The sequence below is a fragment of the Podarcis pityusensis genome (genome assembly GCF_964106645.2).
Source record: "Podarcis pityusensis genome assembly, chromosome: 6".
Classification (NCBI taxonomy): domain Eukaryota; kingdom Metazoa; phylum Chordata; class Lepidosauria; order Squamata; family Lacertidae; genus Podarcis; species Podarcis pityusensis.
Genome location: NC_138030.1, coordinates 41,733,046 through 41,745,544, shown reverse-complemented (window position 1 = coordinate 41,745,544; position 12,499 = coordinate 41,733,046). Strand labels below are relative to the sequence as shown.

The 12,499-nt window shown below is 42.4% G+C and overlaps 1 protein-coding gene across 3 annotated transcripts in view; it reads left to right on the top strand.

The window, feature by feature from the left end:
• The first annotated feature begins 1,099 nt into the window (after positions 1-1,099).
• Positions 1,100-12,499, top strand: part of MDM4 (MDM4 regulator of p53) — a 29,447-nt gene continuing 18,047 nt past the window's right edge. For 2 of the 3 annotated variants that reach the window (XM_081010094.1, XM_081010093.1), the window contains exons 1-4: positions 3,403-3,425; positions 5,914-6,025; positions 7,977-8,051; positions 11,331-11,464. In XM_081010094.1, the coding sequence (XP_080866220.1) occupies positions 3,418-3,425; positions 5,914-6,025; positions 7,977-8,051; positions 11,331-11,464 (329 nt within the window). In that variant the 5' untranslated portion in view covers positions 3,403-3,417. Of the gene's footprint in view, positions 1,235-3,402; positions 3,426-5,913; positions 6,026-7,976; positions 8,052-11,330; positions 11,465-12,499 lie in introns of those variants that run through there. The other variant, XM_081010095.1, reaches the window with a different exon arrangement.

Here is a 12,499-nt window from a genome sequence, read left to right as displayed (position 1 = left end):
GGGAAGGTTACAAGAAGTGGTGATCTGTCAGATGTCATGCAAATTTACGAACTGGTTGGCTATCTCATGCAAATCTCTTCACTGTAAAGAGAAACAATGGTAGAACAATGTAAGACTATTGTTCCTGTTATCTTTTTGCGAAGGAACACCTGGGATGTACTGATAAACCCATGACCTGTAAAAACCTTACACGTGGTGCCTCCCCTTCAGTGACTCTGGCCTGACATTTTCTAGGTGCACACCTATAGACCACCCAAATCAACGGGTATAAATGGAAGCTTTTTGTTGTTGTTGTTCAGGTTCTCTCTTTCCTGCGAGTTGTGAGTGGGGACCCTGTTGCAGCAGTATTTCTAATAAATACCTGGCTTAACAGCCGCCTTGCTCAGAATTACTCAGCATCTACCGCTTCTTCCCAACCGACAGAGGAGCCTCCCGGGAACTCTGGACGCTGGTTGGACTTCCCAGCCAGCTTTTCCCGGGTGAATTTTTAAAACAAAGTCAGGTGGGGCTGAGACTACACCGGATTGCCAGTCCAAAGTCTCCCGTGCAGAAGAAGCAACTCTAACTGAAATCGCCTCCTCCCAGACTAAGCGCGGAGCATATTTCCGTGCAGAAGCCTCGTGCTCCACTGGTTTACATACAGCCAATATCGCGCGTTTAAGGATTCAGAGGCTGAACCCAATTTTCCCACTTGGGAGTAAGATCCGAATTGGGCGCGGGGGAAACACCCCAACCAGGGGACACCTGTTTCGGCCGCGTGTGAACGAGAGGCAGCTGCTGCCAATCACCTGCAGCAATTACACCCCGCGTGTGGGCAGCCCGCCTCGTGCGGCGAAGCAAGCTCCGTAGAAACCTCCTCTTGCTGGTGAGCATCTCTCTCCTCCTTATCTCTGTGGCTTCCACTCTACCCGCCCGCCATTCCGCTCTAGCCTTTGTTTCCCATTAACCTCTATGGTGTAGTGCGTGACTTGGCGGGAGACTCTCTGTTAGCTGATCCCGCGTGTCGCTGGTCCCGCCATAGGCACGTGGGCGCTGGCCTATCCCTGCGGCCTGGGCGGAAGCGCGCGGGTATCCATGTTGAGAGGCTGGGCGGAAACCGAGGCCTGCTGCCTTCCCGCCCTCGCTAAGATGGAGGCGACGAGCCGCCGGGGGTTTTAAGCGCCCCGTCCTCCCCACCCCGCCCCATCCCCCGTAACTAGCCGGGAGTTGCTGGGCGTCGTGGAGCGGCCTTAGGGTGAGTCCCGGAGGAGGCGGTGAGGGGCCCGAAATCTTCGCGGCTTCTCCGTAGGAGGGCGAACGGTGGCCGGATGCCGAACAGCTCGGGGGGGGGCCTCCAAGTTCCCCCTCAGCGAAAGGAACTTTTAGGGAAAAAACTTTTTGGTGGCGGGGCTGAGGCGGGGAAGCGCAGGAGGGGAGCGGAGGGGACGGGGGTTGCCGACTTTTTGGACCGGCCGCTTCGAGAGCCCCCTTGACCTGGGATGTACAGAAAAGCCCTTGCGGTAAAAAGCGCTGTCCGTCGACCCACGATGGGGTGTTTTTATACGCTAATGTAGGGAACGGTTGCTAACGGAGGTGGGGGGAGGGAAGCAAGGGCAGGCAGGCTGCTCCTCTCGCTCTTCTTCCCTGCTGAGTTGGCAACTGTGGCTCCTGGAGTCTTTGCGGGCCCAAATGTTAGTATTGGGAGGTTGGAGGTGGCGTGTTGCGAGGGGGGCCGCGAAGAAGCTGCCCCAAGCATTTATGAGATGCTCTGTTTTCCTTGGCGTGGAAAAGTCTTATTCTTTGGCGATCACTCCTAGCCGAGTAAGATTGTCTTCCATAGTCTCCAGTTCCAGGCTGTGGGAGAAGGCACCGCTTGCTAGGCTTTGGAGTGGGGAGGTCCCTGCTGTGTCAATAGCACCTGGGTATTTTGGGACTTTTGACTGCCTTTTTCTTAGTGTAAGGAGGGGAGAACACAGCGGAGGGTTATCATTATTACAGCAGTCACTAGTCTGAAAAGCAAAATTAAAGCAGGTATATATTTTTTAAAGGACTGGCATTTGCACACATGCTTAGCTCTCGTTTTGACGTTTCTCATAATTAAACTCGCCAAGTTCAGGCACATTGCACTTTTTTTTTTTTTAAGGAAGGGTATCTTTCCTCTGACTTGCATGCACTTGTGCTTTGTGTAAGCACCCCATCACTAAGGGCTTTGTCTAAAGTAGCTTTCTATGCTCCCCTCCAAGGCAACTTTTGAAATTACTTTTTTGAGTTTGTTTATAACTAATCAGGAGCTGGCTCTGACATCGTGGAAAAATGGTTGGAGAACGTGTTAAATATTTTAGAGGGAAAGTTTAAAAAAAAGTGAGTGCGCAGGTCCTTACATCATTCAGTGCACCCGTCATTTTTACGTAAGACGCTGAAATGAAAGTTGCTGAATGACAGCCAGCATTTGCTGCTTAGTTGTCCTGCCTAGCCATTTTAAGTAAAGCTTGGAAACAAGGAAGTGATTTTTAAGAGATTAGTAATGCATTGGAAAGTGAACAATTAGACAGCAGTGTATGCTCATCATCGTACTGCAATCTCAAGTCTAGGAGTGTCCATCTTTATATAACCGAAACGGCACCTTCCATACACAAGCTGGAGATATTACCAGGCTTGAGGGAATACCCAAGGTTCCCAGAAATAAAAAAAAACATTTAGGAAAACAAGGACCCTAAGGTTTGGGAAACTCAGTAGCCCAGTGAGTTCTTGCCATTCTCCATTGCAACAGAATACTAACTTACTGTTGGGGATGGGTGGAAGGCGAATAGAAAGTAGTATCCTGAACAGGAGCATTCTCACTGCATCACTTGTTTGATTATTTTAAGTCCCCAAACAATTCACGGGGGACTGATCATTTTCTGTGATCTCAGAATTTTGGATGACTGTTAGAGGGTGTGGGATGGTATTTCTTCATGTTTTTCTGTGTCATCTTAAAGGGCATAAATGAATGCTTGTAGAATCAGAATTGTAGAATTAGAAGATATCCCAAGGGTCATCTCGTCCAACCCTAACCCCCTGCAATGCTTGATAGTACCAGCTTGCAACAATGTGTTTTTGCCCCCTCTCCCTAATATTGTTACAGCTGCTAATCTCATATGGCAATTTACAACCATTGGGCACAAAAATAAGTGAAAAGATCCTAGGGGCTACTTACATGACCAAAACTAAGACCACCTTATTACTCTTTTTTCAGTTGGTGACAACTTAAAAAACCTACAGGTACACTTACCAGTCAAGTATAAATAAAGCTATTATGAATGAAAAGCCTGCAGCTCATTTATAAGACCTTAATGGGGTATTTATCTTCCCTCTGAAATAGCTTCTTCAAAGTGAAGTCCCAAGCAATCTTTACTCTTCTGACCCTTTGAACCCAAAGAAAACCAAGTCCCCTAGGACATGCTCAGGCAAGTCCTAAAACAGTGAATGTATTCAGATGAGTCACTTGAACAGCGGAGTCATTCAACTAGTACGTACTGGAAATTCTACCTGTTAGGAGAAAAAAACTGCTCCTTTTCACTTATGGGGTACCCAAGAGCCCATGTAGAGTCCTTTTGTAGGTTCTCTATCGGTAGGAGAAAATACCAGAGACCAACCAGAGAATATTGAGAAGCAAAGCAGCTAGTAAGCCTGATCTTTATTAAAGCTGTTGCAACAGTGTGCTCCCCTCCCCACACACAGGAGGGGGGGAGGGACTCAGAACAAAGGTGCGTCCGCCCTTATACAGTCATACCTCAGGTTACAGATGCTTCAGGTTGCGTGTTTTCAGGTTGCGCACTGCACTGCGCCGAACCCGGAAGTACCGGAATAGGTTACTTCCGGGTTTCGGCGCTTGCACTTTGCGCATGCGCAGAAGTGCCAAATAACAACCCGTGCATGCGCAGACGTGGTGCTGCGGGCTGCGAACATACCTCCTGCACGGATCACATTCGCAACCCGAGCGTCCACTGTATAGACTTTGAAATTGCCCACGCTCAAACTCCAGACCACCCCCAGAAACATACATACATCACAGGGGGCGGTCTAAAACAGAATCCTGAGTGTGTTGTTTATCTCCTGTCTGCCATTTACCTGATTGCATTATCTGGGTTTTGGCCACTCTTCTGTTATAACTACTTAATTCCTGAACCCAGGACAAATGCTCACCCTATTCACACATTAAATGTGCCCTTCAGGCAGGATTTGTGAGCACAGAGACACTTGGGAGATTTCCCCCATTTCCTTTGACCTTGCAGAGAAATATTTGAGGTCATTTTGGGAGAGAGAAAATGGTTTTCTGTGGGTTTCAGACATGTGGTTTACATATTTGTATGTGTTTGCTTGGAACATTTGTGAACATCTATTTTATTGGGAAGTACATCCATGTGTCTAGTGTTTTATGGTTTTAAATAAATTGTGGCCATCATGTTCTGTTAAGCTAAATATTTTTTTTTGCTGTTTTAAAACTCTTTTCTGAATTCTTAAACTTCAAGTGCTGTTGTGAGCTCTAAGAGAAAGGCATAGTTATACATAGATGTCATACTTTTTGCCAGCCATCATTTACAAGGTTATCCAAAGATCCAAACCTGGTTTAGCCTACTATTAGTATTCTTTACTGAGCACCATGGAAAATCCAGCTGGAGGGATTTACTTATTCCATCAGAGGTTAAGAAACATGACATGAACTGCCATTGCTCCTAGCCTGTTATTTTAAACCCCACCACTAGGACATGCAGGTCTGTACATGTTTTATAGTTATTTTGAAAACTGCCACATTAGAGAACAAGGCTGTCAATTCAGTGCATGAAAAACGTCTTCCCTTAATTTCATTCTGAAATATTGGAATTTGGATGTAATCCTTTTTCTATTTAATGAATTAATGTATACATACTAAGTTTGTGTCTGTACATAGGTTGCATAGGTTTTTAATCAGTTCGACTTTTCAGTCTGATTTGTTTAAATCTGATAATACACAAGCCATAGATCTACTGAGATCTCATGCTTATCATTTAGTAGCCATCTCATTTAGCCTCTAGATATCACAGTCTCTCCACAAGTTGCAATATCCATACCAAACCCAACATTTGCAATAAAGCTCATGTCCATGCATGCTTCAGTATGATTTACTTCAGAATAAATACCATAGGAGAGAGCTCTGATACTGCCATTTTAACTGGCTGTTTATTGTAAATGGTGCCACAATAAATAATTCTGGATTCTGATTTAGGGATTTTTTCTATCTCATGCTTTCTTTGCTGGAACTGAGTGAAAATAAAGCTTGCTGATTTGAAAGCTCTGCATAAAGCATGCTGTATTTTTCATAAACATTTGTGGGACTTTTCAGTTTATAGGATAAACTGTATTTATATCATTAGCTTTAAGCACTAGTACATTCAGTTGCTTGCCCCAGCCCTGCTTGCTGACCAAGTTAACCATGATTGGGTACTAGTTTAATGACTCAGCTGTTAGTGTTCAAGTGACTCATCCTAACACAGTCACTGTTTTAGGGATTTGCCTCAACATGCCAGAGGGGACTTGGTTATATTAGGGCTCAAAGGGTCAGAAGAGTAAAGACTGCTTGGGACTGCACTTCCAAGAAGTCGTTTCAGACACTAGTCTCTAGAAGAAGAGGAAAGATATCTAGTTAAGGTGCAATAAATGAGGAGTTGCAGGCTTTTCCTTCATAATTGCCTAATTTATGTTCGACTAGTAGGTGTTGGATTTTTTAAAGTTGTTAACCAAATTTAAAAAATGGTAATAGGGTGGTCTTAATATTAGACATGTAAGTACTCCTAGGATCCTATTATTTAATTTTATGCCAAATGGTTTTCTAAGACTTCTGAATAGTATCTGTTCTGGCATAGTTTTGTGTGTGCTTTCTTTCAGACTAATTGATAAATCTTATTTTGGATTTAGGCTTGTATTGAAGATAGACAGCTACTTCACTGCCAAAATGTCATCTTCCACCTCTACACAATATCTATCACCAGAGAGTGCCTGCAGAACATCACCTCAACAAGTCAAACAGGTAACCTATTATTATGAGTTTTTGGGGAGGAGGGGTTTGACTGAAGCCTGGGCCCCATTTTAATTCCTGGATCCAGCATGGATTCTATTGCTGGAATAGCCAGGCCAGCCTGCTAAAGGCCTGCTAAATATGGGTCCTGAGTGGAACAAAGGGAGTGGCTCCAGTCAGAGGGCAAATGGGTGGGCTACCCTCCCTCAGCTGTCTGTTAGAAAGACAAAAGGTCAGATTTGTATTATTTGAACCAGAAGGTCAGACTGGAAAGGCAGAGAGAGAGAGAGAGAGAGAGAGAGAGAGAGAGAGAGATGTTTCATTTGGCTTGAATCCAAAACTGCAGGTATGTAAGAAGCAATACCATTTTTGGCTGTTAATGCTGTGAACCCCTCTATCGTAGGCTCAGGTTGTATATATGTATAAATACAGGCAACGACTGATTTACACATGTCCAATTGATGCGCAACCACACATGCATCACGGCGACCCAGAAGTGGCTGGAAAAGGGGATGTAACACGCAGCAATATAGATGGAAGCGGGAAAGACAAGTGCAGTCAACAGTGGGTGCTAATCAAGCAGGAAGGAGTTCAACTTCTAATTTTATTTGCCATTAATGACAACTGGCTTTTCCATTGGGATTTAGTTCCCTAGTATATTAATTTAGAAGTGGTACTATCTATCATAGTTCCCAGGTAATATGATTAAGCATGTTTGTTTATTCCCACTGCTGGGAGAAAATATTGACTAAATAAAGACATTTGAGTTAATGGCCATATATTAGCTGTCAAATTTAGTATCCTGGGGAGCTGAGAATAATCTAATCTTTATATCCAATTTGGCTATGCTGGAGTTCTTAGGGTCCCAAGTGAAATACGTTGAGGTGGTTCAGGTGTTCCTCTGCAGAGAGCAGGGTGTCTTAAAATGAAGAAATCAACCCATATGACAGAGGCCCCTTAAGTTGGAATCTGGAACTATTCTCTGATTTAATTATTTGGGTGTGTATGAGCCTTGTGTTAGATTACTGTAGCACTGAACTTTAAGTGAGCTTAATTTATGTCCTGCTGTCCGCAAATGGTTTCAAAAGTAGGCATGCAGTTTTGATGCTTCCCTTGGGCTTGATTTCGGAAAACACAGGAGTCCCCAAATGGTTGGTCTTTTCAATTGGTAGTGAGAGTGCTGGGAAACAGTTTCCAACAAAATCCTGAGTTAAAGATTTTGGAATTTGCAGTGCATTTGCTGCCCGGGTATTGTTTGGAAGCTGTGTGATTAAAAGCTGTTGGTGACACAGAACTGCATAACTCCACAGACATGTGGGAAAATGGGAATCAGTACGACCAGTGTAATTTTGAAACTGGTCTAGAATGACTCTAGGTTGCTAACTCCCTTGTTCTGCCCGCTTAGCCTGAACATATCAACACTTCACCTTTGTCTCTCATTTTAGCGTTGGGAATATAGAGGGTAATGAGGTGTTTAATACAGACCAATGGGCCTTCTTGCTTCAGGCATTTCATTGTTTCAGCCTTATGAAGCTGCCTGGGTAGCTCTCATATAAAGTTTCACTTGGAGTTGATATAACATAATTGTGGCCCTAATTGGGTATTATGACTGCTGCAGTGAGAGAGGGTAGGGAAGCAACCTGTGTGTTATGATACTTGGGATTTGTATGTTGCTGTTGCCTTTCATGCTCGTTCTCTTTAAATCTTGCTTTCTCTCTCTCTGGTAAAGTGAAATGTATGATTTACATTGAGGTTATGCATCGTTTGTTAGTGACTTCATCTCCTTAGAATTATTTGTTTCAAAGGTGCCATTGGTGGGGATGGGACATTGCAGTTGTGTGTTTCAGGCTTGCATGAAGCATTTAGTTTCCTGTTCTGGGAAAGGTATGGGCAGCATTTAATCTGTCCTCACACAAGTTACAGAACATGGCTTTTAGAAAACTCTCTTTATCACATATCTTAGCTACGACCAAAACCGCCACTCCTGAAGATTCTGCGAGCTGCAGGTGCTCAAGGTGAAACTTTCACACTAAAGGAGGTGAGTTGATACGTACACTCTTCTGTATTGGAAACAGTTTTGATGGTTGCCTTATTTTATGTATTTCTATACATAACCACATCTAATATTGCTGAAATGCCCCCCTTTGACTTCATAGCCCAAACAAATGAAGTTGCGAACACATTTTGGCTCAGTCCTATTGGAAAACCCCTCTCACTTCCCATATTTAGGCTGTTGAAGCAGGAAAGTGTAATGGTAACTTCCACAAAATGAGGACTGTGCGTATGGTCTTTGAATTATATATGCTGTTTTATGCTCCCTGATATTTACTTCTTTTTGGTGGTCAGTGTGTATTTGACACAAGCATTTGCCACTTTCAGATGCTGTTTCATCTGTTCTTTTAACATTTCCAGTTTGCTACCTTTTGATTTCCTTCTGGTGATTGATATGCTGCTGTGTGTAATTTTGCAAGTTTATTCTGGATAATTTAGTTGCTAGAATGAAATGTTTCTGCTTCTTCCCAATAACCTGAGTGAGCAGTGTTGGTGAAAGTGGTTTTTTGGGGGAGGGGGAGGGTGTCCCTAAAGACTATCCATAACTATTCTTAAGAATGCATCCCCTAGTTTGATTTTGAGCATAGAGGCTGAAATATGGAGGGGCAGATTTTGGTCTCAGCACTTCTGAACCTTTCATGTGAAATAGGCACGTCCTTATTGCCATGGGTGTGTGTTTTATTTATCAAAAGGTTTTTTGAGCTGCCTGTTGCAGATGCTAAAAGAGCAGCAGCTTTTTTATTGTTGAATAGCTATTATAAAATGATTTAGGGCTATCGGTCAGTATTATGAGGGGGAGGGAAACTGCATTAGTTGTAATCCTGAGAGACTGTTAGAAATGTTTCTTGTTGCCAATTGAAGCTTGAAAGTTTTTGAATTATACTTTTTTATTTTCTCTCATTTCATTGGAAATGTCTTGTCAGCTAAACCCAAGACACCCTGTGAAATCATTTATTTTAAGATGAAAATGCAAAGTGTGTACAAGATTAGAAAAATGACACTAGCTGTGATTTACAGGGGTATCCTGTCAGCTAGGAATTAAATGCAGTGGCTTTTCATTAGGAATGTGTCAGATATTCCTGTAGTGCTCCGTGACTTATTTTAAACACTTATGCATTTAAATAACTTATTTAGCTTCTAATATTTTTGCAAAAAACAAATTGAATACTTTGAATGGAAGGGGTTTTAGTGTTAAAATGTTAATTTGCCACACCAGACTACATTTAGCACAGTAAGGGCTTGTCCCCCAGCAGTGGGTGGAAGCTGCTAGTAGTTGTTCATTTTGCATTTATCTTCTCTAGGTGAGACTCCCCCTCTCCCTTTTGCTGGAGACACAGAGGGGTGACTAGGCTTTTATGCTTAATGTATTACATGAGGGATAGGCTCCACTTGTGTGTTATATACTAGTATGTGGCTGCACCACTTCAGTTGGATCTGGTTTGCAGTTCAAGAATTATTTGATTGCAATGTCATTGCCTTAATTTTAAACTTGCAACTCTCACACAAGCAGTGGGGCTCTGTGTCTATTGGCCTTATTTCTGAAGGCAGCCCTGTATCGGGAAGTTTTTAATTTTTGATATTTCATTATGTTTTATATGTGTTGAAAGCCACCCAGTTTGGCAGGGGCAACCCAGCTAGTTGAGTGGGGAATAATAATAATAATAATAATAATAAAAATAAATAAATAAAATAATAAAAAATTTAGCTGATTGGGAATACTTGACCTAGATGCTGAATCTGCCACTGTGCTTGAATGCCCATAGTATGGTTTGGCTTCTGAAGGGATGCAGTGTATCTGAGCAGTGTTTGGGACACCCATGGGAAAGTGGCCCTAAGCTTCTCAGAAGGAGGTTAGGGTATTTGTAACAAACTTTTATTACACTGTGAATATATATAAAATCTTCTCTGATGGTTATAATGACAACTACTTTACATATGCTTAATACAGAATTCTCAGCTTTTAAAAATCTACCTAATACAATAAACTAAACATTGAGCATATATATTATTTACATATTACCGTCTCCTGCATTATAACTAATGCCACTTTCTGTTTACCACTGTTAAGTTGTAGACCAGGGATGGTGAACCTTTGAGCCTCAAGATGTTGTTGGACTCTAATTCTCACCAGCCCCAGCCAGCATGGCCAGTGGTTAGGGATGATGGGCGTTATAGTCCAGCAGTGCTAGAAGGATCAGTGGTTTTTCAGTCCTGCTCTAGACTGGTTATATTTCCAGACAATTTAAGGTCCACAGATATCAGTGTTCAGATCTACAGTTGTATCATCTTTGAGATCCCTATATATCCAAACTCCAGCCAGTGGGGTTCTAATTAGGGAATGAATATGGACTATAAAAAACTACCCATGTCTGTTTATTCTGTGTTTACTATTTCCCCCCCACAGTTGCTGATGCCTTAAGTGGTTTGCAGAGTTATCCCTGAAGTGCTTTCTCCAGCCGGCGCTTTGAATGCAAACTGCTTTCTAAGGAGAGAGAGAGATGTTCCCGTTTTAAAAAATTGCACATTTTTTTCTCGCCATGGAAAGCGGTTTGGATGTGGGAGTTCCATTTTAGCTGGATTGTGGAGTTCCGTTTAGAGCTCATATAACTCCAGTTCTGTGAACCCCTATTTTAAAACAGTTACGTTGGTTGCCATTATGATTCCAGGCCCAGTTCAAGGTGGTAATTATTCTGATTTTACTTATCAACCCTATGACCTACTTGCACAGGCTTCTCAGCCCACTTGTGTGCCACGACCTGCAGGTTTTGCCACGTGGGTAGCTGAAAGATAAAGGACTGAAATTGGGGGAATTAAAAGTCTGTTGTCTCAATTGCCCCATCAGCACAAGCATTCCTGCTTGCCAGATGGAGCGATTCCCCCTCTCCTCCCCACCAGTATTATGGGGATTCTCCTGACCCTCTACAGTGGAATTGGGGCAGGAGAGGATGGGAGAGCCCTGTTGCACTTGTGGAAGCTCTCGTGCTCCATTTTGCTAGCTCCCTGTGTTAGTTGAATCCAACCCTCAGTATCTACGTTGGTTCAAAGAATGTGATAAGCTTTAATTCATAAAATAAGAGAGCTTTAATTCATGAGATGGTTGGGAGCCATATAAAATTACAACAGTGTTTTTACTGACTAGGAGCACTATCGTTGTGTGATGTTATTTACAGAGGAAAATGTTCAACAAATTGTAATAGAGAACAATCCTTACTGGTTTAATTCTTTCTGCATGTCTTAAGTTTTTTTATTTTATTTATTTGCCTAGCTTGTACATTGCCTTGGGGAGTATATCTCAAAGAAGCAGCTATATGACAAAAAACAGCAGCACATGGTGTATTGTGGAGGAGACCAGCTGGGGGATCTTCTAGGTTGTGAAAGCTTCTCTGTGAATGACCCAAGGTAGGAAATCTTTAAAACATACATAGAATAAGTTTCCTGTGTGTAAAGCAACTTTCTAATCTATGGTTCCTCTTCAGCTTGGGTGGTATAGATAACTCGTGACACAATTGATCGCTCCTTCTCCTTTGAGCATAATGTATTTTAGGGGTGCAAGCATCTAATTGAAATCTACTGTATTTGGCCATACATGAACAAAAGATTTTCAAAGGGGAACTCCAGTGTGAAATAGCTAAATAAAAATTCATCCAGAAGTTCGTCTCTTCATTTGGGATTGGAGGCATTGGATTTTTCACACTTCAGATGTTGATTAACTCAGCAGTGCCTAGTTGATTGTTTTATCACCTACCACTGCTCTTATAAATGGTTATCATATTTGTCTCACAAACTTTCCACCATAAATGAATTGCCACTTATTTGTATACTTTTTGTACCTCATTTTCCCACCCTTATCACATTTGTATATGTAGCTGCGGATGAGGGTTACACCATGGATATGATGAAGTAGACTTTAGTATCTGAAAGCTTAAGGCACAATAAATGTGTTGGTATTTAAGGTGCCATAAGACACTTCATTAAATAGACTTATTCTGCTTTTGGTCACATACAGCAGTGCTGCTTTCGAATTCTTCTCCATATTAAAACAAAACCTCACAGCAGATAGAAAACCAGCATGCCAGGGAGAGAAGTTGTAGCCTTGCTCTGTAACTTACGTGCTGATTTTTATTTGCAGGGAGTTTTTAGAATGGGGAGAGGTGGTCATTCAAAAAATGACTTCTGCCTAGTGACCTGCTCCGTGCTGCCACTTAACACCACCTGGCTCTGTTGCACATGTAGATCAGACCTTGAGGCCTGGAATGGGACAAAATGCTAGCCTTGCATGCAGGCTTAACCAAGCCTCCCAACAATATTGCATTTTTTGTTATTTATTTTGTCCCGAGGCCATTACAAAAGATAAAATACGTAAAACAGAATAAAAGCAGAACAAAATACACTATACCACTAAAATAAATATTAGAACCAGATGTTCTCTCAGAT